Here is a 27,437-nt window from a genome sequence, read left to right on the forward strand (position 1 = left end):
AATTCAATTGATGCTATCGTCCAGAATTGCCAAATACTTAAAATGGTCTGTACATTTGGAATGAATTGAAATTGCTGAAAGTGTTTTTTTCTTCTTCTGTTAAACACTGCGAATTTTGATGAAATTATCGAAATTTAATGGAAAATGCGTGATGCATATTTTAAATCAAACGATTGAACGACATACAAAATTCCGAGCAGCTTAAATTTTGTTTACTATTATATGCATCATTTTGTTAAGTATGTTAAATACGTAAGTTGAATGTTGCATTGCAGCGTAAACATACGTACAAACGACAGATGTTATTGCATACCGAAATTGACTGAAACGTCAAATCGCGTTTGTGTAAACTTTGATAAAATGTGAACATTTGAAAAAAGAAAACATTTTTTTTTTTTGTAATTTTCTTAAAATAGCGAAATTAATCAATCCAAAAATCATTGAAAAAGTCAATAAAAACATGTCAGAAGCCGAAAAAACGACCGTTTTTTCACCAAACATTCAAATAAAAATAACTAAGTGGAAAGTGCGCGAAGGATGTCAGGTTAACAACAACCAATTGATATTGTTGTATGAGCTGACAAGCGGCAATGATACCGAAATTAAGCGCCTAAAATCGACCAAATGTGGCGTTGTAAAAAAACGTTTTCACAAAGAAGGCGACGTTGTCGACGCCGAGTAAGAGATTTTTATGCAATTTAATTTCATTTTTTTTTTTTTCAAAATTCCATCGAAATATTCAAAAACTGTTTATTTGACAGAAAACCGCTATTGGAGCTGAGCGACTGTATTCATGCCACCGTGATTAAAGATATGTGCGCAGATTGTGGCGCTGATTTAAGACAAGACGAAAATAATACACAATCAGAAGCATCGGTACCGATGGTCCATTCAGTGCCTGAACTTAAAGTTTCACACGATCAAGCTCAAGAACTAGGGAAAGCAGATACGGCTCGTTTGCTACAAGACAGAAAATTGGTGCTATTGGTCGATTTGGATCAAACGCTTATTCATACGACCAACGATGAAATTCCAAACAATCTCAAAGGTAATAAATAGAAAATATTGGTGGCCAAATATCGTTACAAAAAAATTCTTTTTGATATGAAAGGTGTGTACCATTTTCAATTGTATGGACCAAATACACCATGGTATCACACACGCTTGCGTCCCGGAACCTTTGAATTTCTCGAACGAATCGCACCGTATTTTGAATTGCATATTTGCACATTTGGCGCCCGAAACTATGCCCATACAATTGCACAATTTCTAGACGAAAACGGAAAGTATTTTTCACATCGAATTTTATCACGAGATGAATGTCTAAGCGTTACATACAAAACCGATAATTTAAGGTAAGCCCATTGAATTCACTCATTAAAGAAAATGTAAATAATTTTACGAAACGTTATTGAATGTAATTGTATAATGCAATCGATTCGAATTCTAGAGCTCTGTTTCCGTGTGGCGATTCGATGGTTTGCATTATTGATGATCGTGAAGATGTCTGGAATATGGCAACGAATTTGATTCAAGTCAAGCCTTATCACTTTTTCCAGCATACGGGCGACATAAATGCACCGCCTGGTATGTCAAAGCATGAACTTGATGGAAAAGGTGTTGATTTCGGAGGTAATGCGTTTAATATTTTTGTTCTTTAATCCTTTACTGCTCCATTATTTTTCGGTTAAGGAGAAATTTGTAATTAAAGCCAATTTTGAGGTGTGTAATTCACATGTTCTCACTATGCCAATTTGACGTAATCCATTTGAGAGAAACATAGCTGTTATTGGTAGCGCAGAAGTGCGAGCATTAGTGAGTGCTAGCACCTAATCCAAATAATTGAGATACAAATACAACAGCTAATAGAGAAAATATAAAAAAAGAACCGAAAATCCGTCTCTAGGCGGTCTAACGCAGTAGAGGATTAAGCGATGTATCTTTCGATTTAGATTAATACAACACATATTGTTTTTACATATTACAGACCTAAAAGCTAAGATGTCAAATACTCAAAAGTCGAGCGAATCAGCTGAAGCGCCATCATCTTCAACTGAACCGGCTGCCAGTACTAGTAGTAGTTGTAGTAGTAGTAGTAGTAGTAGTAAAAGTAAGGCTGATGAACCAAAAGAAAGTAGAAAGTCTGTCGATTCATCTACAGATGAACCAAAAACTTCTTCAAAAGAATGTGCCGAAGTTGAAAACGACAATAGCGATGAGACGGTGGAAAAATCCATCGATGACAGTGAAAGCGAAAGTTTAATAGATAAATCCAAACCAGAGTCCAATGAAAACAATGACCAAAAAGTCGATTCGGTTGACAGCACAAAAATTAGTACCAATGAAGAAAACAGTGGTGGTGACGACACATTGATTGACGTTGAAGATCCCGACGATTACCTCCTTTATCTTGAAACGATTTTAATTAAAATTCATTCAAGATTCTATGCGCATTACGATGAAACCAAACAGGTAGACAATGAACGAAAACATTTGCATAAAACACAATTTTATCATTATGATTTTACTGTTGTCCATTTAGATGCTTGATTTAAAAACACTCCTACCCAAAATACGAAGCGAAGTGTTGTTGGGTAGAACGTTAGTATTTTCTGGATTGGTACCAACACAAATCAAATTGGAAAAGAGCAAAGCATATCTTATAGCCCGAAGTTTGGGTGCAAATGTAACACAACAATTGACAGATGAAACAACACATTTGGTGGCTTCAACGGCTGGCACATTCAAAGTGAATGCCGCACGAAAAATGTCCAAAATACATATTGTTTCGCCGGATTGGCTATGGACGTGCGCCGAACGATGGGAATGCGTTGAAGAAAAGCTATTCCCTATAGATTCACGGAAAGCATCAAAAACCCGACAACCACCAGCGCATTGTCACAGTCCAGGTAAAAACGAATTGAAATCTACTTACAAATTGACGGAAAAAAAAATTTAAATTTCCTTTTTGATATCGCACAGAACACGTGGTGAACTACAGTAATTTAAATGACGCAGATGTTTCTAGTTCAGAGCAGTCGACATCGAATATGTCAGCTGCGCCCAAATTCATCGATACAATCAATCCATTTTTAATGTTCTCGAAAGGTGACTTAGAAGCAATGAATGATGATGTGAACGAAATCTTTGAGTCAGACTCAAGTGACGATGATTCCGTTGATTTGGGTGAGATTTTCATCGGAATTTCTTAGCGTATGTTATATTTATTTTATTTTTTACGTTTTTTTAAATAATGTAGAAAACCCACCATTGAATAAGGATCTTAAGAAACGAAGACGCGAAGAAGAAGATGAGGAAATAAAACGAAGGAAAATGTTTGAACAGAATGTGAGCGCAGAGGCTGAATGTGACAAAGAGAGCAATTCGTCAGGCAGTTCAAAGAATAGCGATAGTGATGACGAATCACCTGTAGATAAATTTCGACGCGGTTGTGATTTGCCATCCGATTTGGATATGGGCGACGGAGACAATAGTGCCGATTCATCGAATAATGAAGACTATGAAGATGATGGCGATTGGAATATGATGGGAGCGGCACTCGAACGTGAATTTTTAGGCCTTGATTGACTGGATATGGTGCTATTCAACTTACTTTTCGTTTATATTTTAAATACAGATGAGGTTGTTTAATATCCATCAAATAGCATAAGCAAAGTAATCATCAATTCAAGCGAACAGTCAATCATTCATTCATCGTTTCGTTCATACATCAATCCGTCAAATTTATTTATTAAGTTTATTTGAATGTGAACGTTTTGTAAACACCGATACAGAACCAATTCGAATATAAAATGAATTCCTTAAATCGAAAATAAAATGAAAGACAAAACAAAACAAAAAAAAACAACGCCACATACTCGATTTCATTTCCATTTATTATGATAAATAAAATGCATTAGAACACTAAAATCAATATTAATTAACGAAATAACCGTAACTACCATGCATATGGATCATTGCAGCCGTCATAGTATTTTGTGTATGTGGGCTTATCGGTTAAATCTCTGGTGCCTTCCAAACGACCACGAGGTGGTGCCTTTTTATAATCAAAGGCGGTATCTACATTTCCATACAAACGATTCTTCTCGTCGATAACATCACGGTATTGATCAGCCACAACTGATTTATTCGATATCGGATCAGTCATATCACCCAATTTGTACACAATTTTCTCAATGGAATGAGTGATCAGTGTTGTCTTTTTCTCTGGCATTTCACGAACCAAAACAATATCACCAGTTTTGACTTTCTTTTCCGGATCGTAGGCAAACACAGAAACACTCTCCTCAAAATACTGCAAGAACAAAAGAAAATCACATTGTTAAACACTCCAACATGAAAATAATTTCCGAAATATGCTTTAATTCTGATGAATTTTTGAGAGTGATTTGAACACAAACAACGTTTGCAATATTTGACTTACGGCATTGTATTTGTCATTTAGAATTAATTGAGTAACACAAATTTTGGCCGCATTCTGTTTTACACTCGGCACACATCTTCCCAACACAAATGTTTTGTTCACCGCTGCTTTTCGTTCTGCAAAAACTGCGGATCTTTTTGCTGCTAATCTTGCGGTTCTTGATATTATTGCTGTGGCTGACATTTTTTTCACCTTCTTCAGTCCAAATTAGAAACAAATATACTTAGTTTGCGATCCGTATTAAGAATTTCGTTCAAATTAAATCGTAAAGAGGTTATGTTTTGTCGAATGTCAATAGAAACATATTGCTTTCGGCCCTCTGTCGGCACATCACGAAAGTGAACTGTGTGTAAAAATGTCATGCGGCATGTAATCGACTATGTTTGCTTATAAGAACTCACTTTGAAAGCATTTTTTTACGAACAAAAAACAATCTTGGCGCCCAATTCTGTTCAAATCATTTGAGTTCGGCTTAATTTTAAATTACGGTAGAATCAAATTCTGCTTCAACAATATAAATTAAATGAATGAAACAATGTATGTTTTTAGTTGTTGATGTTAGAAACTTTTATTTTCATATCATGAAAAAAACGGAATTTGTTTTGGAATCACACAAAATCCCATTTACAATTTGATTGATTTTGGTCGGCCGGCGCGGCTCTTCAATTTTTCTTCATGACGTTTTCTGGCTTCTACAACACCAACATTGCCTTTGCGTGCGAAACGTTGGTTGCGAACGAATTTGGCATCCATCTGAAAATGTGCAGAAAGAAAACACGCATCGATATTACTAAACATTCGAGAGGTTCACTTCTGAACACATGAATTTCACTTCAAAATACTGCAGAAAATATACTTACACCCAATGTTGATTCGTGGACCTTAGGTTTTGGCTTTTTGATGCCATTACGATGGGCTTTGCGGTCTGAAATTTTTTTAATAATATTCACAGTTTAATTTATAAGTTTTTAAGCAATTTCAAGCATTTTCACTATCAATTATCAACAATATAGTGCCATCTTTGTGTACACACTTACTTTGGTTGTGGTTGGTATGATTCTTTGACTTGGCCATTTTATCAACTCTGTAAATAACAACAGAATATGTTAGCAATGGTTACAATTGGATTCTTAAAAAATGTGTGAAAATCTTTGCAATTATCAAATAAATATATCTTTTGAATGAATAATTCACTCAAAAATCATCGATTCAACGCAATTTATTTACCGATGATTTTGGATTAATCCAATAAAATTGAATTATTTTTGTAAGAATAACAGGGAATTGTACACCGTACCTTTGTGTGTTCCGGAAGAGAAAGAACGTATTCAGCTGTCAACTGTCATGACATTTTGCACAATATTAATTCGAATTCCACTGCGTTCCAAATTGTCAACGGTGCTGTTATTGGAACGACCGTTTCGTCGTATTTGGACGAAATAATTACACATTATACCGTACACATTTTTTTTATCGAGTTTGTGTTTTTGTGAATTTTCATTTTGTTGATAATTTCAATTTTTGAAATGAACTATGAAATGACGCTTACATTGCTACAATCACTTCTATTGCTTTAACTTCATTTCAGCGCCTGACATCAGCTTCCTGATGAGCTGAATCAGATGCCTGAAAATATCTTAATATAATGTCTGGCAGAAAACAACCTTTGCGAAATTTCACGTCATTACGATAGCATACAGCCATGGCTCCCAGACAAAAATGTAAATTTTTGGGGACTTTTGTATGAAAAGTATGTCAAAACCATCGACTGAAAAATATCGAAATAGTACTTTTTAAAGAAAAATGGCACTTTTCACCATAATAACTCCCTGTAGAGTTGCGCTCAGCAGTTGAAACTTTGTCAGTGATATTTTGACAAAATAAAAGAAGAGTTTTTAGTTCAATTTATTGAAATGAAAATTACACAATATACTGAGAAATATTTCCGTTACGAATAGTTAGTTTTTTCAAAATAACAATGTTACCTAATCTTTTCAGATGAGCATTTAGTTTCAAAAATCCAGCAAATTGAGTTTTTTCCAAATCAAATTCTTCAAAAATAACTTCTTCCAGTCTTAGAAATCCAGGTTGGAAAATGTCGCCACCAATCTTTTTTCTAGTATTTTTCTTGTTTTCTGGATAATCCCCTGACTGATCCATTCATTGATTCAAAACACAACAGAATTGAAAATATGTAGACTTGAATAACAAATAATTGAAAATTGAAACCAAAGATAATATTTCTTCAAAAAACAAATTCAATGAATTTTTAATCGTAGACATCAGAGTAATGAAATGACAACAACAATAACACGCTTTTTTTGTTGCCAAAATTTCCACTCTAGATCGTCACGACATTGGTGTTTGTAGTTTGAAAAACATAATCTAGTAGGCCGAAATTTGCATGGTAGAATCGAAAGTACGTACAAAAAGAATGCGTAAAACCATCAATGTCCATCATAATGTAACTGACTTACTTTCAAACAACCACCACCAGTGCGATGACAATCTAACTCGTCAGTATGGGTTTCATTATTCTGGTAGACATCAATTAAACGATTTATAAACAATATGTTTTTGATAAAATATTATCCATGGCTTAAATTAAATGACGTAAATTATAGGGATGATAAGCAAATGAATATTAAATGAAAAGTTATCGCTTTTTGAAAAACCAGATGACCTCACGCATTCGTTGTTTTATTTGTTCAAATGTTATTTTTCTACTGTCACTAAGCGCATTTCATACGAATACCTTCATCTAATTGACATCGTTTAATTCAAACTGTAGATAATATTTTTTTCAAAAACATCCTGAATGAATTTTTTGTCGGATGGTATATGCCTACGAAAGAATGCGTACAATTTTGTTTTTCAAACGCAGTTTATATAAAAGCCATTGAATGATTCAAAAAGTAACAGTACTTCTTTGATGTTTAATCTGTTAATTGATAAAGAAAAATATAATTAACATGAAATTTTTCGTAGCTTTGTTCTGTGTTATAGCCCTGACGGTAATTTTCTCTCATCCTTTTAGATATAATTCGAATATTTTAAATTAATTAAGTTTTTATTTGAAAGAAAATAATTTGTGATCCAATTTTCACTAATGCTTAAAACATTGCAGCTTATTGGCTTGGGTGAAGCTGTAAGAACCAATGAACAAAGAGAAGCAGCAAACATTGCCGAATTTACTGGATATATGAATGAATTTTTGGGAGGGATGGCGCAGATACGTGGTCTTGAACCAATTTTTCAAGCGATTAATAATAACATTGCAAACGCACAGCTCCAAACAAAACCATTTTCTGATGTCATGAAACTATACTTGAAGATCCTTAAAGTGCACGAGGCGTTCACGGATTATAGAACAAAGGCCGCAAGCATACAAAAGAAGAATAAAAATAAAGTGCTTGATCCTCAAGTAAGCAATCCTTATGCAGCTGAATATGAAAAAGTGTTAAAGAAAACAAGGAAATATCTCGAAGACACCATTACTCCTTTGAACATTTAGAGAAAAATTATATGCTGAGAAAATTCATGCCGATCGTATCGCACTTCTTCAATAAAATATCAAAAATTTGATCAACATCCATTTTTCAAAACACAATAAATTGAAGTTCTTTTCCGCGCAAATTTTTATATATCTCTGAATTAACGCATTAAGTCTATGTAAGCCTCTAATTCCCTAATTCATATAAGTTAATAATTATTCGATTTCCAATTTTTACATAACCATGATAACAATTTGTAATAGCTTCTGAAAGACCACCAAGAAACGCAATTGAACTCAAATAGAAAAAATTAACTGAATTCTTTGGTGTATCTGTGTTTTATTTATTCATTCGTAATATTTATTTAACATTATATTCAAGACCTTTCTAGAACTTTCTTTATTTGTCGATAACGTTTATGTCGAAACACGCGAAACAATTGTTTTGCGTACATTCATCTAGCGCATGTCCTCAGATTAGGTGTACACACACTTAGGTGTGAAGAATTCTTTCAATTTGCTAGGGATTTTGGCCAAAAAGTGAAGAGCAAAAAAAAACGAAAAAAGCACACTTTTCACAAAATATACTTCACTTTTTTGCTTATCCCTCTCGATTTTTTTAAATTACAATTTTATTTACAAAAATGTACCATTAATCCCTTCATAAAAAGAAGTATTTTCACAAATATTCTTCTAGTTTGCTCTGAATTTGTATAGCAAAAACTCATGTCATATCCCTCTTGTTTTCTCAATACAATAACTTGGTCGATCATTATTTTTAGAAAAGAAAACAAGTGAGTAATAATTGAGTAAATATGAAGAAAAAAATGTGTATCGTTCATCAAATTTGAGGATGTATAGTCCCATGTCCGGTCATGTGAAATTCGAAACTTGGGACTAGGTTTAAATAATTGTACCAAAAATGTACTTAATTGTACCGCAATTTATTTTTAATTGTACCTTACTCGTTTGGATAATATTTGAGGTTCAAATTTCGGGGCATTTCAATTTGCCGGTCCAACATAGAGTAAACAATAATATTTTATACAAAAGATATAATATTTTTTACTTCAACATAAATTCTCTAATGAATAAAATGGAAGACGTTGAGGATGCGATTTCACGCTGTTCGCAAATAATTCACTTTATCGCTTTAACAGAGGTTAAATTATATTCGAAGGAAATTCGAGACTATGATCTTCCCAACTACAATGTTTCTTTCCATAATAGTCCCGATGGATATGGCGGTGTTGCACTATACGTGCACAGAAGCTTACGGTGCAGCAAAACTTATGCCAGATTTAATAGCAATGTTAATTTGCTGGTTGTTAAAATAAACAGCTTAAAATTAAACATTGCAGTTGTTTATAAACAACCAGCTGTAGACGCAGAGACCTTCTATCGCATTTTTGAAGGATTTTTGAGCCGTTGTGTTGAGATTGAGAACAAAGAGGGAACGATTGTTATCGGTGATATGAACATCGATCTATTAAAACCAAACAAACCATATCGTGATTTAGTGGCAGATTATGAATTTAAGATATTGAATAAAATTCACAGTAATCATGCTACACGGGTTGCTGAACGTTCATCGACCATCATCGATCATGTTCTTACAAATATTGAGACTTCATTTTCGGTGTCATTGCGTAATTGTGGCTTCTCAGATCACAGACAAATGATCATTGGATTTGACTGAAAATAGTATGGAAGTAGCCGGTTCCCAGAGAAATTGGATTTTTTTTTATCGCACTCAATATTTGATGATTCGACTCTCTTTTTATTTTCAATGTAATGCCAAGTATTGATAGAACTATTATTTTATTTTTTTTTAAATTTTATATTCAATTGAAAATATTTTGTTTTTTACACTTGTTGTTTTTTCTTGTTCAAACATTAAGTGTGAATATTTCTAATTGTATTTGTTTGTAAAATAAAATAAAAAATACATAGGAATGTAATTCATCGTTTTAGATAATTTTTTATTGTAAACAACATATTGTAAATTTTTTAAAAATCTCGTGAAATTTCATTAAATTAAATTAAAAAACGTTTCGTTAAATGTACCGAAAAGAACTTTTATGAAAATGTACGAACGAATGTGAAAATAAATGTTTTAATAAAGCGCACATTTTGTGAATTTAATTTTATGGTGGCAACAATTTGTATGGTGTTAAGAATCTTAACTTAAAGTCTGTAGCGATATGAAATAAACGATGTGAGTATAAAAAATGTATATGCTAAGCACACTGTTAGTTCATTGGGTTTAGTTTTCGATGTGGATTTTATTTTTGATGCCAGTCCATTCCTCATTCAATTTAACATCACAGCCCAAATCACGTAGTGCTGCCTTAAGGTCATATTGAACATCTGGATAGGTGTCCATTGCTTGTTTTAAAATGTCTTCAACTCCATGCGATAGAAATGTTGGGCATTGCTCTCTTGACCGTGACACCATATTTCTAATTGCCCACGCACCATTTCGCTATAAATGAATCATTTATTGGAATTGTGTGCAAACATTTATGGATGTGTTAAAATACCTGAACAAGTTTACTTGTTGGATGCAGTCTCATTGTTTCAACAATGGTTTCTGCTGCTCCGGCTTCGAATAGAAGTTGGCTATTTTCTTTGGAACGCAATGTCACTGTGGATAGACAATGTAAAGCTGCGCGTGCAAATAATTCGTTGGCCTAATTTAAGAAAAAACCAAATCGAATATAATTCTTCACGTCTGAAGTAGAGAAACTACTGTCACTCACCTTGTGAATATTGATGATCTCATCGATAATTTTTGCCAAACCATCTTTCAGAATGTTATTTTTAACTGCATCATTTCCAACTAATGCTCGCAATACTTTTAGTGTCTCTTTTGAAACTCGAATCGAATTAGAATGCTCTTTCTGTAATTTAATGAGAGGAATTTGATAAAATCCATACAAATTGTAAGCAAATGATGCAAATATATTCAAAAGTACCATGCAATCCCTGATGAATTTTACTCCACCCGCTTCCTCAACCTGAACACAAAATTCATGACGCACAGTCAGTGCTGCAATTGTTAGCAACAATTCACTCAGCACATTTGTATCTTTCATTTTAACTAAAATTATAAAAGAGTGTGTGTGTGTTTTTTTAATGCAAAGCAATTTTGTAGAGAAATTTCAAAACAATTTACTAGGCAATAGTTTGGTAAGTTCAACCAGAACCTCGGCTGCAATAGTTTTGGCGTGTTCATGAGCTTTACTAAACTCAATCCGTACATCATCATCGAGAATTAAATATCGTAAGAGTGAACATGTCTCTTTCAATACCTATTCCAAAATGTGAACGAAACAAAAAAAGTCGATTGCAAACTGGTTTCACTCTTTTCTTAAAAATTATTAGCTTACTTCGGGGTTTTCGGTTTTTAATAGAGGTTTTAAGCACGTCAATATTCCAACGTTCATAATGTTTTGTCGATTAATCTCGTGCAAAAGTGTTGCATTTTTTAAATGTTGCAAACATAATAGTGTAAATGCATCGCCAAGATTTTTGCTGAAAATGTCAATGATCAAAAAAAGCGATTTATCATTGAAAATGTCTGGTTGTTTATTGATAATTTCGTTCCAGGCAGTAAGTGCACTTTGCATCACCTATGTCAAAAATATTAATTCCATTTATCAATGATTGACTTTTGTTGAATGGGCACCAAAAAGTTGAAGTTTTCTTACCGTAGAATCAATTACTTCTCGCTTTTCCAACGCCAGATGAATAATATGTGAAACAGTTTCGTTGGCACCCAATTTGGCAGCCATCTAAATCATGATTAATAAAAAATTTGCTTTGATTACTTCAAACGAATCTCAGAATGACAGTGTATTTCTTTTGACTTACCACACGATGCGGAACGCTGACTTTACACTCAAAAGCCAAAGTGTCCAACAATTTTGGCAAATTGCTTGAACAAACATCACCGCCGGCTGAGATTGTTTTTAGTTGTTCAATGGTCTCATTCAGCACTGGATTTCCGGTTTCTTCATTGATTGTTAAGTTTTTGATGATGTTGGCCAAATTAATGCCTTGTGCCTCAAATTGCTTGACGGTTTCATCTTTAGCTTCTTGAACATTCATCGAGAATTCAACAACATTCTCTTTGACAACCTCATCAAATGTTTCCTGAGATATTATTTTGGCCATTTTTTTTTTCACAATACAAACACTGAATTCGGATTATTTTTAGAAAATTGTATTCAATTTGAACAAATTTTTTACTCAATTGCAATGGAAATTCGACAAAAAACAATAACTCTCTACCATTTGATGAGAGTTTCGTTGAAAACAACAAAAAGAAAGTCTGGAAAGCACTGAGCTAATGTAATACAATGTTATTTCACTGTCAACTGTTTTGGTAACTTGTCAGTGTGTATTGGATGTGTTCAGGGTTGAACAAAATAACATCTGTTTTTTAAAATCTATGCAAGGCAATCCACACAGTATTATTGTAATTGTTTTTATATTAGTCTATTGGATTTCCATTTATTAATATATAATTGCCGATTTGAATGCATTTTATTTGTAAATCGAAATCACATCAGAAGATATACGTATTTGGTGTGTTCACCTTCAATTCGAATATTCAAACAAATTCTAATGTTGTCGTTTGTAAGCAAATCGAGAGAAAAAAATTGCTAATTTAAGTAAAGGTTTTTTGCAAATCGATTTTAAGTATATTTTTTAAAGTCGCCAGTATATGTTTTTACGTATTCTTGAATTATGTGTAGATATTTCTTTTCAAAATCTTGATTGTCGTTGTTTGTTGGCGGTTTATTTGTTGTTTTGATTTTGATGATGTTGTGAAAATTTGAAAGATTATCAAAACACCTGTGATAACTCCTTATTCGAGATAATGTATGAAAAATTTTGTGATTTATGATTATTTGTGTTTTTTTATGGCGAGAATGCATTTTATAATAAAAATGAATAATCGTTGAACTTGAATTGCAACAATTGGATTGGAAACAATTCATGAGGTCAAATATTTCATTTGTTTTTGTCTATGAATCGACTGGAAAATATTAAAAGTACCACTTTTATCACATCATATTAACATTGTCCGAGCAAAAATGCGGAAAACAGTCAGAAAAAGCGGTTATTATGTGAAAAACCACACTTTATTTTATGATTTTTCACATAACTTACGGTGGCAGCACTTGTCTCAGTGCATAGACATAAATTGACTTATAAAATCAATAACAAATACAGAAAATTGACAGCATATTTAAATAAACAATTTTCGATAAGTTCTTTTCATTTGTCGATTTGTAAATTGAAACAATTTAAATTTCACAATGGATGTGACATTGAAAATAATTGAGATTTTACCACCGTTCGATTTAATTGCATCATTGTTGGGCGATAGCTCAATTGAATTAATCGTAATCAATAATTTTTTTGAAATCGTTAATCAATTCAAGTCGACCGGCAAAGTGGATGAAAAATCGCTTGACGAAACATTGATGATGATGGCATCAATCAAAGATCATTTGTGGGAGATAATCAATACCGGTCACTTTAGCAAAGTCAATAAACTACATCGTCAAATTTTTACATTGACATCACTACAGAAAGCCGTCTTATTGTTGATAAAAGGATCGCATAAAAAAATGGATTTGAATGAAGCGAGCATGTGGGAATTGGACAATGGTCTTCTTTTGGGTTGCCCATTAAGTCATCCAGATCATAGTGATATTTTAAATGATTGCCTAACGCTTATGCAATGTAAAAACGACTGTATTGAATCGGAGACAACAATAGCGTTGGATACAAAACAAGATGATCGACCGATGAATGACATTTGTGAAATAGAAATCATTGAGCGGCCATCAATTCATTATTTTGAGCAGAATCATTTCAACAAAAGTCAACCGGTAATATTAAAGAATTGTATGTCACAATGGCCGGCCTTATCGAAATGGAATAAGCCAAGTTATTTGCTTGAAGTATGTCGGAATAGAGTGGTGCCAATTGAAATCGGAAAAAATTACACAAATGAAAATTGGTCACAAGATCTTGTAAAATTTGAGGATTTTTTTCGTCGTCAATTCTTAGAAAATGATGAAACCAGTATCGGATCAAAGAAAATCGAATATTTGGCACAACACAATTTATTCGATCAGATACCGGCATTAAAGAACGATGTATCCATCCCAGAATATTGTTGTATTACAAATAGAACGAGCGACAATGAAATTGATGTGGATATCAAAGCGTGGCTTGGACCCGAAGGAACCACATCACCCATGCACATTGATGAAAAAAATAATTTACTCTGTCAGGTTTTTGGCTCAAAGCGCATCATATTGGCACCACCGAAAGATTCAATCAATTTGTATCCATTTGATGGCGATATGCTGAAAAATACATCACAAATTGATGCCGAACATTTGGATTTTGATCGATTTCCACTTCTTGCCAATGTAAAATTTTACTCATTCACACTGTACAAGGGGGAGATGCTTTACATTCCGCCAAAGTGGTGGCATTTTGTACGTTCATTGTCGAAGAGTTTCTCTGTTAGCTTTTGGTGGGAATGAAATAAAACAACTGTCGGCGATATAATTTTTTGCGTTTTTTTTTTGCATTTCATTACTAAAATTACATTTTATTAAACTGAATTAATGATCTCTGCTTTGTAATCGGTTTGTAGTCGGATACAATGATAATACTATAATGGTTTTTTATTTATTTATCTTCATCTCATTTTTTCTGTCAGTCAGCAACTAACTAAAAATTCAATACAATGTGTGACTAAACGACTAAACTACAAATGCCTAAACAAATGGAATTCTTCAAAATATATGGCATAATACTTATGAGTAATCATAATAATAATAATGATAATAATGATCTAAATGTATAATTTCTTGATACCAAGAGAATGAATTCATATATGATCGTCCCTCGTCTCACATGGAAAACAAAACATTGAGTCTAAACAATTAGATTGATATTAATAAAGAAAAATGATTATAATATTGATAATGTCATAAAAATGAATAGAGAAAAAAAAATCAAGGAAATAGACCATACGCTATTGCATATGATTATATGCTATATTATTGATGAGTAATTAAAAATAATAATAATGGATGATAATGATATTATAATTATGAATATAAAAAAAATAAGAAAAAGAAGCCTACTGTTTGCGACTCTTGTACAATTTCATAAGCGATTTGATCAACTGTTCAAAACGCCATCGGCTCTGTTACGATTCCTTGAAGATTTTACTTTTGATTTTGATAATTTCCTCAAGAATGTGTACGTGCAATTCATTTGCATACTTCTCGTCCATTTCCTGAAGCGTATCGGCAATATACTGTCCAAATGAGCTATATTTATTAACGGTTTTGTTAACAGAAAATAAGTCGTGATGATTTGTATTCAGTTCGGGTTGATTTTGATGACCTTTTTGATCTGATTGTGATGATGATGACGATTCGTCGCCGCCACCTTTCAGATGATTCGATAGCATCGGAAGATTTGGCAGCGAATTCACCCAAATGCGCGGAAAACTGTCTGGATTGGCCAGCCGATCATTCGACACATTCGAAAATATTGAACCATTTCCATTTATATTTTGTGCGGTCAGTTGGGCCAATTGTGATGATGATGCCGATGCAAAATTTGCCGGCGATGTTTCAGGCATTGAGAGTGCATTATTACTATTGAGGCTAGTTTCTAGAAAATCGGCTGCATTACAATCATCATCCGATTCGTCGTCTTCGAATTTGATTTCTTGTGGCGGAATGCTCTCATCGCGTTCCTCAACTGATGTTGAACCATTTGATTTTTGGTAATTTCTACACACAAATAAATGATGAAACAAAAAAAAAACACAATTGCAATTAGTATCTATAAATAGAATTGTTGCACATAAATATCTAACGGATAGCAAACAATTTGAATGGACATAAATCTGAACCGGAAAAAAAGATGGTTTGATTGTGGTGCCCCCTCAGGATTCATCAGCCATTTGTGCAAACTAAGAGAAATATCTAAGCACATTGATGCATGCATAAATGTATTGGCCGACAATTCCAGAGGTGACCGTTCCACTGTTCGATGGAAGTCATTCAAGTTCCCCGCTTTGATCTAAATGAAACGAATTGTCAAAAGCACTGATCACAATGAGCACACTGAACAATAAACACTCGAATAAAATCACTCGGATAATATTATTATTATAATGTAAAAACACGATACAATTTGCAAATGCAATTCAATTAAATTGCATGGTATATATACCCTCTAGGTGTGTAGACTTGATCTAAAAACATCATGTTCATGTAATTTCGCCATCTTTGTGTTAAGTCAACCACTTGACCTAGGCGCCGTTGTTTGTAATTCAAAATTTTTTCACGTCTATATTTTTCTCGCAATCCCGTCCATCGACGCTTACACTCCAAATCTGCAACAACATACAAAAAAAAAATGCCATCAGTGACACAAGGATTTTAAATGGATGCATTATATTTTTTTATTATTATTATTATGCAAAATTGTTTTGCATCAACACTGACACGAAAATAAAATTCAAATACATAAATTGCATTCATTACCGGTTGATCCGCATTTTTCTGCAATTTCCTTCCATATTTTGTTTTTCACTTCTAGATTTTTGTAGTCGCGATGTTTTTTATCCCATAATGGTCGCTCTTGGCGAATCATTTTTATGTAAACAGATTCATCCACGCTGGAATTGCATATTTTTGGCGATCTTCCGCTGCCTTCGGACGCTGGTCGATAGTGCAATTTTTGCATTTCGATAATAATTTATTCACAAAATAATTTTGTTTTTCTCTGCAAACCATCGACATTTATGTCACTATTCGTTCATATTCTCTTCTTTTTTTCGTTCTCTCACTCACTCTCTTCCATTCAATGATATGACATTTTATCTTTGATGCGTACAACACAAAACTGCACTCTATGTTTATTGAGATTCGTGTTTGTGTACACAAAAAATTTCATACAGTCGCCATATCAAAGGAATGAGTGTGTTTGTATTGATGCCACAAATGTGTGCGTCTGCTTTCTTTATCCTATTTTAACCGAGTTTCAATTTCACCAAACTCTTCCTAAATTCCTTTCATGCTGATTTTTATGTTAGGTTTTGCCTTTTGTCAAAACACAATGCTTGAATGCTGTCATTGCTAAATCGAAATGACATTTTTTTTATTTTTTTGCTTCGATTATTTTTATGTCCAAATGAAAAAATGAATTTGAATGGAATAATAAAATTCTTCAAAAAAAAAAAAAAATATGCGCTGAAAAAGTGCGCTTCGCAAACTAAACGCATTTTAAAAATTGAAGCTGAATTTGGTGAATTTCATTGCGGTTCAAATGTGCCAACAGAGACAGGACATTGAACGCATCCATTTTCGTCTCATTAGTCGACTGACTATTTTTCTTTTCAACATATTGCCTTAAGTCATTAAGTGCTTTCAATAAATTGCCACACACATTATTCAAGCGTGCGAGAGAAACACATCAACGTGATTCGTACAGTGCATTTTCATAATTTTTCTTTATTTTTTCCGTTTGCATCGACTATTGGTTGGATCCACGAATTGTGTGGATTGAAATTTAGATCAAATTTGTGATTAATATTTAGATAAAAGTTACAATGGAAGAAGACTGGGGTAAGTTTTGCCAAATGTGAAATGACAAATTATTGAAATTGGCAAAAATAGACGACGTATCATTTGCTATGAAATTCGTGTGTGATCAACTGTGCATTGAAATATATAAATATTTTGAAGAGTTTATCTTTTGTATTGAGTCATCGTAAAATTTGGATCGCACATTTATTTCGTATCAAGGTCTATCTATTGAGAAGTAAGAGAAATAAAAAAACACTGACCCAGACAATGTAGACAATATTTGGTTGAATGTTCTCTAATCTTAATATATATATTTTTTTGTTTATCGTGTGTGTGTTCACAGAAAAATTGGCGGATGAGCCTGTAAAAAAACCTGCGGTAATTGCCAACATTAACAAATGGGAAGGCGAAGATGAAGATGAAGTCAAAGTAAGTTTATTACTGTTGTGACGTGCATGCGTTCAACTTTTACTTTTTTTTTCTTGAAGTTTATATGTATGATCGTATACAATGGCACAGGTGCTAGTTATAGGTTATGTTAACTGATTTTTATGAATAATGTTTTCACTTTTCATTGAGTGCATATCGATATTCAAATCATATACATTTCATCACTTTCATTGACCCAAATTTGAAGACATCTAAGAAATCTATCCAATCGAGATTTAACTGACGTGCGTCATTTATTTAGATTGCGTTATTTTTGGCCAAAACATCTTACTAATTACAGAATTGTATTCATCTTTGTTAACAGGATAGCTGGGAAGATGAAGACGAAGAAGAGCAAAAGGAAGAAGAAAAGAAAGGTGAAGATGGTGAAGCTCAAGTGGTTAAGAAAACAAAACCACAAAAGAACCTAAGTAAAAAAATTGCCGAACGAGAGGTGAGTTTTATATTTTTCATTGAACATTTTGTCATGAATGCAATTAATAATGAAATATGTCATTTTAGCGATTGAAACAAGAAGAAGAGGAGAGAAAGGCACGCGAACGAGAGGAAAACATGACACCCGAAGAAAAATTAGCGGAAAAATTGCGGTTACAAAAAATTCAAGAAGAAGCTGATCTGCGTGCGGCAATGGACACATTCGGTGTCACCGACAAAAGTGGCATCGATGCAATTCAACCGAAAAATAAAACAGAACTTAGTGAACTTGCTGATGCAATCAGCAAAAAGGTTAGCCAATACAAACACTTAGTCGACTTTCCCGGTTTTCTCGAAGAGCTCGTACGGAATGTATGCGTTAATTGTAAGTATTTTCATTATTTTTTTGATCAATTGAAATCATTCGATGGATAATGAGTTCATTTGTTTTGTTGTGTACAGTGGGATCAAGCGATTTGCAAAAAATCAAAAAGACCGTAGACAATTTGTATACAGAAAAGCAAAAATTGGAAAAGGAAAAAAGTAAAAAAGGAAGCAAAGGAAAAACAAAAGTAAATCTTCGCATCGAAACGGATAATGTGAGTATAGTGATCACCACAATGAAAAATGTTTTCGTTTTATTTTATTAGATGCACAACTAATAATGTTTCTTTTTTTTTGTTTTTGTTTTTTGTAGGCTAACATGAAGGAATACGGAACATACGAATCCTACGATTACGATGATTTCATGTAAAATACAAAAGAAGAAAAAACACAACAACAACACAATTTTTTAAAGTGCTGAATGTTATCTAATTATTTAAACATTGAAAAAGGCAAAAAAAAAACACCATGTATAATTCATATTGATTACGAATTAGATATGCGCAAAAATGAAAATCGAAATCCACTAAATACCTAAAGAATATCGCCGAAATATTTAAATCGATTATTTTTTATTTGTTCAAAGTGCAACAACGTAAAGTATCGGTGATTTTCTAGCAACAAAATGTAATAATGAAAGAAGAAATATCTCATTGAAATGAAGTTAGATTCATTGAAAATTCAATAACCAATCAAAATGAATATCAATTTGAAAAAAAAAATGTACATTTTACCGTCGAAATATAGATGACAACATTTTTCTTTTTTGTTAAATCACGAAACATGACTTCAAATTTGCAGAATGTTCGAGCATTGTTTTCGATTCAAATTCAAATGAAACCATAACCAAACACCGTATGAATTATTAGATAAAATTTAAACATGATTTATTTATCTATTTACGTTCGTCTCTCGTCTATTTTTTTACAATTTTAATTAAATGCACATTGTTTCATTTTCTAAATTCGAATCAACTAGTCCGAATGGTTCTATTTAGAAATTAATATGTATTTGATTTCTATTTGTTAAAAACAGAAAACAAATGAACATTTTATATTATTTGAAATAAAGCAGCAAAACGTTATATAAATTTTGTGTTTTCTTATCAATCAGAGACGGTTTCTCAGACCAATAATACTATTATCAATTTGAATAATTTTTTGAACTTTTGATATTTTTGCGCTATACTTGGTGCTCTGTAAGGATGTACATTGCTCTGAGAAACAGTCAGTGCTTAAAATTCGTCGATGATGCTGTAAAATCAGAAGGAAGTTGTATAAAAAAAGAATTGTTTTTTTTTTCAGTTAAAATCATTTATTAATTAAAATTGAATAATATTGATAATATTTCAATATGGTGTTGATTTGCGATTTTTCTTCGTCGTCACCTTTTCTTTCAGTTTGTGTGTGTCGATGTTTTTAGGCTGCCAATCACCCCATACAGTTACGATGCCTCCTTCTCCACCAGTAATTAGTGTATTGTCCTATGTTTTATGGAAGAAAATCAATAAAGTGATAACAATATTCCAAAAAAAAGTCTATTACAAAATGCGAAATCGAATGTACCTTTGGATTAAAGACGCTACAACGTATGATTTGTTTATTGTCAGTGAAATTGTTTCGTGGTTTAAATGATTTTTCATGTAACGTAAGACTCCGAAGACATTCGCCACCATTGAAATTCGATCCGGCCAACAAAATAATATCACCAAATGCCGTTGTATGACAGTTGATCAGATAGCAATCACTAACTGACGAGCGTTTGATTAGTTTTGTGATTTTTTTCCGTTCACATTCGAATATTTGTTCGCATTCATCAACATCAAACAGTTGAAAATCGTTTGTGTGTGTGATACAACTGATAAAATCGCCAGCAACTTCATCGTCAATTTGCATAATCACCTTTGGATGCCAGTTAATTGTTTGAATGCTACTCTCTGTATTTAAACTATTTTCGAGCGCATCGTCTTCATTGGATTCCAAAATATTGAATACATTTATAAGACCATCGACAGATCCCGATGCCAAAATATTTGATTTACTTGGATGAAAATGAATTTGCGTCAAATCATCACGATGGCTATCGGAATAAACGGCTAATGATGATACTTTTCTTACATCAAACAATAGCAAATTTGCTTCGCCTTCGTGTTGTTCGGTGCCAATGCTAAGCACTGAATCGTCTGCATTCACATCAAAGCACATAAATGGTTTTTGGTTTGCATCGACATTTTCAAATGTTTGTACGGGCATCGGCTTCGATCGCAAATCATATCTATACACTTTTCCATGTGCAGCAGCTACAAGGAGTGTATTCACATCTTCTTTACCAAAACGAATGCCACAAATTGTTTGGTCTTCAGTGTAGTTTATTGAATCGATGTCACATCGTTGGATCTGTGTAAATCCTTTGTCACTATTCAAATCGAACAAATGCACCGAATTGCTGGACGTGGACGCAGCTATTCGACCAAAATCTCTGGAATGGACATTTTTATGCAATCGTCACAATTATCAATTTGAATGATGAAATCAGAAAAAAATTACATTACCTTGAATTATCTAAGTATAGAACATAATCTTTTTGTAGAGAAATTGCTTCTTCGCTCGTTATCCTCAGCGATTCACCAAACAATTTACTCAATTCGCTTGTATTGCATGTGTCACAATCGATTTCGTTCGGTTGATCCTCATCAGAACTGCTCATTTTGACTAGAGTTTCCTTTATATTTCACACAGTTACCGTCAAACAAATGCATGTAACAACACGCGAGTTAGCAAGCACGTGTAAACAAATAACAAATATGTCACCATACTGTTGTTGAATGAAATTTGACAGCTGCTGTCATTGAATTTAAGCGCTAAATTTATCTGTCGCTTGGGTTCTGATTTAAAATTGAAAATATTCGAAGCATTTGTGTGGCGTCCAAAACAATTATAATTTTTGATATAAACATGAATTTTACATCAATACTAAGCTTATCTACGGAAGAATTGCAAAACTTATCGAATCAACAAATTGTAGATTGTGTTCAAATATCCTTTTTCAAACTAATTATCGATAATCACATAAAATATGTGCGTTGTTGAGTTTTTTTTTAGAAAATTTTTAAGAAAATTTCATATATTATTTTCCTTAATTCATTCATTTTCCAAAACACGCAGCTTTAAACGATGACGGTGATACATGTTCAGTATTTGAATTTGCATTTACTCGGTTTACCAGTATTTTATCCCTGATTGAAATCAATGAATTCATTTTCCGGCAAATTCTACCAATCCTCAGGAAATCGTTCGATGATGTATAGATTCGAAAAATTACCACACCAACCATCGAAAACTTCAATGTATTTTTATTTTTTATTTTAGGCAATTGTCGAAGAACTTCCAGACGTAATTCAAACCATCCTTCAACTGTTCATGGAATTGTCACAGAGTGTCCACGAGAAATTCGATGAAATTATCGTATTTTGTATAACCGATATTCATCTTATTTTGACGAATACGCTTCATTTTTTGTGCAAAACAATATCACACACTTTTCTCTACAGGTAAAATCAATTTTTTTATATATATAATTTTATTCTTTCCGAAATGTCACTCAAAAAAAAACTCATTTCTACAGTCACGATCCGATAAATAAATTGCTAAATATGATGCAAGAGTCGATCAATAAAATATTGGTATCACCGAAATTTGAACCGAATGTCACAGTGGATGAATTGAAAAATGGTCGAAGTGGTAATTTAAAATATTAATTTTTTTTGTTTGTAAAAATAAAATTTTAATATTTTCCATAAAAAGTATTGCAAGGATTAGTTGAGCTTGGATATCAGCAATCTCAACGAGATGATTTGAAATCAATGGCCAACACATGGAAGCATGTGTCAAAGTTTGCTATGGCTTTTCATCCCATCTATCGATCACTTCACGAGCAGAATTTATTGGACATCGATGAAAGCGAGGGCGATCCTTTGGACTGGATTGCATTTTATGTGCAGATTCTTTGCAATTTGATTACATGCAATGTGGATAAAGCGGTTAATGTAAAATAGAATCAAATATTTCCATTTTTCCGTTGAAAATTGATTTTTATGATAATTTTTAGCCAAACTTCAAAGAGAAGAAACAAAATGTAACGAAGCTTGCCAATTTCTATGTCAAGCTTTTGGATAATTTAGCAAAAGAGTATGCAAACGAAGATTTCCGAGGTCAAAGCCATTTCATCAAACTTTATCAGATGATTGATAATATTTCGTATGTATTTAATATTTTTGCACGATCCTTTAATTTCTTTGACGTTTTTTTTTTTGCATTTTACAGTGAAAAATGTGACGATGATGACGTGAAAAATCATTTACTAACGTTGATCACTGGACTTTCAAGTATTTTATCAAATGTATTTAATTGTGATCGATTTTCCAATGAATTACTTGAAAACTATACTGGCGATCATATGCGAGTTTGTTTGGAAGTCACAAAACTCTTAATACAGTCATCCATCACATCAAGTGATTGGTATTTAAACCATGAAAATCTCCATAGAAATATACTATACCATTTGCTTTTCGATTGTATTTCCAAAGGTAAGCCGCCTGTAAAACCAATCTATTTGAAATATTTTGAATGGATTTTTCTTTCAGAAATGCATCAGCTATACAGGTTCAGTCATCTCTATGATAAACTCTTAGTTTTGTGCACAATGCTAATGGTGACAACGATGAATCAACAAACAGACATATCTTTGGAATATATTCTCGTTGAAGCAACATTGATGGATGATGCCGTTTTCCACATACCCATTATACTGGACATTTGGACGCAATTTCTTCGGTATTCAAAATAATTTCATTCATCATCTATTTTAAACAACCGTTTTCAGATGACTAATGACATTTTTAATGTTATCACAGATATGTATCAAAAGAAACGCTACTTTTGTATTGTAAACTCTGGATGAGTATCAGTCGTAATTTTTCGGCGATGCCACGAAATCCATCATGTGTTATAGTTCAAAAACTGTTAAAGCATACACTGAACTTGGTGTCTGAATCAGAACGATCGCAAATACTTTGCGACCAAACGCAGGATGATTTGCCACCATTACCCTTATTATGTTTTGATGGTATCGCTGATGTTCAAGCTACCAAATTGCAGCGATACGCTCAAGAGACTATAAATAAAATAAAGCAAACCATGAACAAACTTAATCCAAAAAGTGAGATTGTGTCAAGCAACGAGTGTAACGAACTGGTAATATTATCATTAAATTGCAATTCCTTGTGATAATTTGAAAATTCCTCCATAAAATCTAAATGCCCTTATTTGTAGCGATCAAAAGTTTAGATAAAAAGATCACGTACTCACCATTTTCGAATGTATAGATTAATGCAGTTTTCACTTTCAGATGGCTGCATTTTCAAATTTCCAGCAACCAGCATCACCGCATTTGTTGAGCATTCTAAATGATGCGTCTCTCACGAGTTCTCTGATCGATGCCTTATCCAGATCCAAAACGAGAAATGTTCAAATTTTACTGTCCAGTGTGATTAAAATTTTGCTATGGCAAAAATACCTATGCAAGAATAGCACAGTGGAGATTGACTATTCTGATTCGTCCGAAGTGCAAAAATTCTATGTACTTGAATTGATTGCACTCGCTCAATGGTCAACCAATGCTTCGATGGAACTAAGCGAATTCGAAGGCACGGACGACCTAACACAAGTCAGAATGAGAAGGCTCATTGAAAATGGAACGCAGAATGGCAACAGTCAATGTCAAATGTCGATTTCCACCACCGAATCTTTGGAATACGTTCAGCAAATACTACAAGTCAATCGTGAATTTGGCTGTGCATCACACGAATCCTGTTTGAATCAAAGTGCTTGGATTAAAAGAAGTATAGATCAAATAATTTTGGAAGCACAAAAGCTAGAGCATTCCACGAAGACGGAACCAAACGTAAACCTGGAACAGTTTTCAGACGAAATCACATATCTCGCCGATCTTTTCACTCGTTTAAAAAATCAGATTTAAAATCATTTATATGAATATATTAGGATAAGTGAAAAAAATGGTGTCTGCTGCGTAAATTGATATTATTATGAGTTAATTTTAAAATAATAAAACTTCATGTATTTGTTTGTTAAATCCACATTTAATTTGTTTGACAAACGTGCTTTAAATTTCCTAGACCATTTTGATATTTATTTTACGTCACTTTTAGACACTTTGTTTTTCATCGATGAACAAAAAAATAATAATAATAATAATAAATTTTAACGGTAATTTTATACTCAATAAACAGGGAAAGAAAGATTTTTTTTTGTTGTGATATAATTTCCATTTCCACATTTAACTTAAAATGTTTAAATAAATCGGTTTCATGCGGATTTTATCTGCGATAAACTTTGTTAACTAAATTCTTGGCATTAAATGTTATTACATATGATGTTTTTGTTTATAAAAGTTTTCAATTGTATGATGAATCGATGAATTTCTTAAAAATATTTGTAACGATAAATTGCCACGCCAGCCACAACGATTAGAATTGAACCTAAGTAACCCCAGAGTTTGAACTGAAAAAATAAGACATTTTATGATACGATTCAATTTTAGCCATAGAGTGAATAGTATCTTACTTTTGGCATATCCTGATCTCCTGATGTTTTGGAATGTTTTCCTTTCGATTCCAATTTTTGCGTTTGATTGAACATTTTTTGGTACATGTCCTTTTCATTACGCGCCTCGCGACGAGACTTCATTATGCACTTTGAGAGTAACTGTAAATTTTCACATTCACATCGATTAGCTATAAACGGTTTACAGTATTGAAATGATTCGGTTGATGAAATTACCTGTTGAATTGCCCGACTATCTGCGTCAAGAATAGCAGCCTTTTGTAAAACTGGAATTGCAGCCTTAATATCGCCTTTGGCCTCCAAAATCTATATGAAAGCATCAATTAATGTTCAACAGCAACAACAACAAAAATTGTACTAGTTAAAAGATAAGTACAAACCTTTCCCTTTCGGAAGAGTGCTTTCACATTTTCTGGTTGACATCGTAGTACATTGTCCACGGATACGAGTGCCACATCGAATGCCGATATTTTCATTTGAGCAGCTGCCAAATTATTGTATACTTTTACACGAGTCTCCAACAATTCTTGCAACTGATCATTTGTAAACTAAAATCGAAAAAATCTATTGAACATTTTATCGAAGTCATATTGATTTAAATGCATATTACCTCATCCATTTTCGAGTTATCACCAACATATTTATCGGTGTCATCTAAGTATTCTAACGATCGGCGATATAGTTGAATAGCCAAATTGTATTCAGCTCGATCGTACCAAAAATTCCCTCGTTCACGTTTGTGATTGCTAAATGCATCGAAAATCAATTAAATTAAATGAAACACCAAATTCAATCCAAATGCTCATGTTTAGTTACCCGATTGATTGTCTAGATGCGTATGGAACATTCTCGAGATCGTCTTCGTCGTGACACTCGAGCAATTCCACATTATAAATTACCTAATTTGATTGTAAAATCGGTAAAATATTTTATCGAACCAAAATGAATGAATTCGATTTTTATATACCTTTGCATTTGCTGGAATATTTTTTGTATTGTCATTTTCGTTCGTTAAACCTTGTGCACCGTATGCAAAACGTGGATCGCATGTGATTTCGGCCAATTCACCAACAGTCATTAGTGGAAGTGACATATCAACACCTTGCACCACCTCAACATCACCAACTTGAACTGCATAATTTTTGAATTCTTCAACAATTGTGCCATCTTCCAATTTACCAATCAAATTGATTTTGCAAATATTTCCTCGTTGTGGTTTATAATCATCTTCGCCCACTTTTATCGCCTGTAAATAAAAATTTATTCGAATTTATGAACAAATATGCAATCAGTGTGTGTACCTCGCACCAAATTTTACATACCTTTTTCACCAATTGACCATTACCGATAACGTCTATTACATTGCTTTGTTCGGAACTTTCTCTGTTTTCGACTTTTTTATTTTCCTCTTTAGTCTCTGGCTCATTGGTGATTTCGATTGGTTTTGTTTCGATTTGAGTATCACTATCCATTTTTGTATGCTGTTTTAATGTTTAAAAAAAAAAATAAAAAAAAATAAAAATACAAAATTGGTGTTGTAAACAATATTGATATTAAGTATTTGATGTATGTACGGAATGTGCTAGAATGATCATGTTTTTCTCAATGACAAGAGAAAAAAAAATTGCACACAAGTATCAAATAAAAGTGGACACATTCGGTTTAAATGTCACTTACACTTCAATAAATAAATTCGCAAATTCACTAATCTATAAGCACTTTATCGTTTGTGTACAGCTTTCTTGTGATGTTCAAAGTTTTTTAGCACACCAAATGTGATTGAGGTGACAGTTAAAATTATCGCAAACAAAAATCACAATAAACTCAAAAAAAAAATAGTTTGTTTCTAATAAATTCATCAAATGTATGACGAAACTAGTTTATTTCTTATTTCATAGAAATGAAGTTGTCAATCGCTTATTCATATTTTTGGAAAGTCTTTCCACACATACTCATCACATACA

General features: G+C 32.9%; 11 protein-coding genes across 12 annotated transcripts; 5 read left to right on the forward strand and 6 right to left on the reverse strand.

Moving 5' to 3' along the window:
• Nucleotides 1-340: 340 nt before the first annotated feature.
• Nucleotides 341-3,866, forward strand: LOC116337445 (RNA polymerase II subunit A C-terminal domain phosphatase). The gene is made up of 8 exons (XM_031762022.1): nucleotides 341-678; nucleotides 762-1,048; nucleotides 1,112-1,355; nucleotides 1,451-1,632; nucleotides 1,988-2,472; nucleotides 2,543-2,909; nucleotides 2,983-3,186; nucleotides 3,260-3,866. Exons 1-8 carry the CDS (start codon nucleotides 461-463, stop codon nucleotides 3,586-3,588), a joined length of 2,316 nt encoding a protein of 771 aa, XP_031617882.1. The 5' UTR covers nucleotides 341-460; the 3' UTR covers nucleotides 3,589-3,866.
• A 9-nt stretch (nucleotides 3,867-3,875) lies between these two features.
• On the reverse strand, nucleotides 3,876-4,776 carry LOC116337447 (28S ribosomal protein S17, mitochondrial). The gene is made up of 2 exons (XM_031762024.1): nucleotides 4,445-4,776; nucleotides 3,876-4,315 (listed from the first exon to the last, which is right to left on the reverse strand). Exons 1-2 carry the CDS (start codon nucleotides 4,625-4,627, stop codon nucleotides 3,959-3,961), a joined length of 540 nt encoding a protein of 179 aa, XP_031617884.1. The 5' UTR covers nucleotides 4,628-4,776; the 3' UTR covers nucleotides 3,876-3,958.
• A 210-nt stretch (nucleotides 4,777-4,986) lies between these two features.
• LOC116337623 (60S ribosomal protein L29) lies at nucleotides 4,987-5,828 on the reverse strand. 2 transcript variants are annotated; one of them, XM_031762305.1, is made up of 4 exons: nucleotides 5,742-5,828; nucleotides 5,482-5,528; nucleotides 5,305-5,369; nucleotides 4,987-5,197 (listed from the first exon to the last, which is right to left on the reverse strand). In XM_031762305.1, exons 2-4 carry the CDS (start codon nucleotides 5,516-5,518, stop codon nucleotides 5,069-5,071), a joined length of 231 nt encoding a protein of 76 aa, XP_031618165.1. In that variant the 5' UTR covers nucleotides 5,519-5,528; nucleotides 5,742-5,828; the 3' UTR covers nucleotides 4,987-5,068. The 2 variants fall into 2 exon arrangements, with proteins under 2 accessions (XP_031618165.1, XP_031618166.1); XM_031762306.1 differs by having other exon boundaries at nucleotides 5,672-5,746.
• A 1,511-nt stretch (nucleotides 5,829-7,339) lies between these two features.
• Nucleotides 7,340-8,257, forward strand: LOC116337709. Its single transcript, XM_031762488.1, has 2 exons — nucleotides 7,340-7,458; nucleotides 7,572-8,257. The coding sequence occupies exons 1-2, from the start codon at nucleotides 7,417-7,419 to the stop codon at nucleotides 7,956-7,958; spliced, it is 429 nt and encodes a 142-aa protein (XP_031618348.1). The 5' UTR covers nucleotides 7,340-7,416; the 3' UTR covers nucleotides 7,959-8,257.
• Nucleotides 8,258-9,994: 1,737 nt separating this feature from the next.
• On the reverse strand, nucleotides 9,995-12,300 carry LOC116337481 (armadillo repeat-containing protein 6 homolog). The gene is made up of 8 exons (XM_031762086.1): nucleotides 11,814-12,300; nucleotides 11,651-11,734; nucleotides 11,330-11,572; nucleotides 11,116-11,251; nucleotides 10,916-11,040; nucleotides 10,700-10,840; nucleotides 10,481-10,630; nucleotides 9,995-10,422 (listed from the first exon to the last, which is right to left on the reverse strand). Exons 1-8 carry the CDS (start codon nucleotides 12,114-12,116, stop codon nucleotides 10,204-10,206), a joined length of 1,401 nt encoding a protein of 466 aa, XP_031617946.1. The 5' UTR covers nucleotides 12,117-12,300; the 3' UTR covers nucleotides 9,995-10,203.
• Nucleotides 12,301-13,205: 905 nt separating this feature from the next.
• Nucleotides 13,206-14,537, forward strand: LOC116337752 (bifunctional peptidase and arginyl-hydroxylase JMJD5). The gene has a single exon (XM_031762612.1). It carries the CDS (start codon nucleotides 13,268-13,270, stop codon nucleotides 14,510-14,512), a length of 1,245 nt encoding a protein of 414 aa, XP_031618472.1. The 5' UTR covers nucleotides 13,206-13,267; the 3' UTR covers nucleotides 14,513-14,537.
• A 36-nt stretch (nucleotides 14,538-14,573) lies between these two features.
• Nucleotides 14,574-17,135, reverse strand: LOC116337753. Its single transcript, XM_031762613.1, has 3 exons — nucleotides 16,541-17,135; nucleotides 16,227-16,389; nucleotides 14,574-15,781 (listed from the first exon to the last, which is right to left on the reverse strand). Exons 1-3 carry the CDS (start codon nucleotides 16,740-16,742, stop codon nucleotides 15,187-15,189), a joined length of 960 nt encoding a protein of 319 aa, XP_031618473.1. The 5' UTR covers nucleotides 16,743-17,135; the 3' UTR covers nucleotides 14,574-15,186.
• Nucleotides 17,136-17,421: 286 nt separating this feature from the next.
• Nucleotides 17,422-19,296, forward strand: LOC116337453 (eukaryotic translation initiation factor 3 subunit J). The gene is made up of 6 exons (XM_031762035.1): nucleotides 17,422-17,623; nucleotides 17,928-18,013; nucleotides 18,339-18,467; nucleotides 18,536-18,833; nucleotides 18,911-19,047; nucleotides 19,146-19,296. The coding sequence occupies exons 1-6, from the start codon at nucleotides 17,608-17,610 to the stop codon at nucleotides 19,200-19,202; spliced, it is 723 nt and encodes a 240-aa protein (XP_031617895.1). The 5' UTR covers nucleotides 17,422-17,607; the 3' UTR covers nucleotides 19,203-19,296.
• Nucleotides 19,297-20,165: 869 nt separating this feature from the next.
• On the reverse strand, nucleotides 20,166-21,593 carry LOC116337774 (WD repeat-containing protein 89). The gene is made up of 3 exons (XM_031762641.1): nucleotides 21,384-21,593; nucleotides 20,398-21,310; nucleotides 20,166-20,315 (listed from the first exon to the last, which is right to left on the reverse strand). The coding sequence occupies exons 1-3, from the start codon at nucleotides 21,536-21,538 to the stop codon at nucleotides 20,181-20,183; spliced, it is 1,203 nt and encodes a 400-aa protein (XP_031618501.1). The 5' UTR covers nucleotides 21,539-21,593; the 3' UTR covers nucleotides 20,166-20,180.
• Nucleotides 21,594-21,663: 70 nt separating this feature from the next.
• On the forward strand, nucleotides 21,664-25,135 carry LOC116337773. The gene is made up of 10 exons (XM_031762640.1): nucleotides 21,664-21,867; nucleotides 21,993-22,133; nucleotides 22,201-22,382; nucleotides 22,457-22,572; nucleotides 22,636-22,877; nucleotides 22,940-23,088; nucleotides 23,155-23,417; nucleotides 23,475-23,664; nucleotides 23,745-24,084; nucleotides 24,239-25,135. Exons 1-10 carry the CDS (start codon nucleotides 21,787-21,789, stop codon nucleotides 24,866-24,868), a joined length of 2,334 nt encoding a protein of 777 aa, XP_031618500.1. The 5' UTR covers nucleotides 21,664-21,786; the 3' UTR covers nucleotides 24,869-25,135.
• Nucleotides 24,970-27,083, reverse strand: LOC116337775 (peptidyl-prolyl cis-trans isomerase FKBP8). Its single transcript, XM_031762642.1, has 9 exons — nucleotides 27,048-27,083; nucleotides 26,796-26,954; nucleotides 26,441-26,719; nucleotides 26,290-26,372; nucleotides 26,084-26,219; nucleotides 25,854-26,021; nucleotides 25,690-25,779; nucleotides 25,474-25,614; nucleotides 24,970-25,410 (listed from the first exon to the last, which is right to left on the reverse strand). Exons 1-9 carry the CDS (start codon nucleotides 27,066-27,068, stop codon nucleotides 25,333-25,335), a joined length of 1,155 nt encoding a protein of 384 aa, XP_031618502.1. The 5' UTR covers nucleotides 27,069-27,083; the 3' UTR covers nucleotides 24,970-25,332.
• Nucleotides 27,084-27,437: the final 354 nt, after the last annotated feature.

The sequence above is a fragment of the Contarinia nasturtii genome, unplaced genomic scaffold (assembly GCF_009176525.2).
Source record: "Contarinia nasturtii isolate CC-2019 unplaced genomic scaffold, AAFC_CNas_1.1 Cnas_scaffold_285, whole genome shotgun sequence".
Taxonomy (NCBI): Eukaryota; Metazoa; Arthropoda; class Insecta; order Diptera; family Cecidomyiidae; genus Contarinia; species Contarinia nasturtii.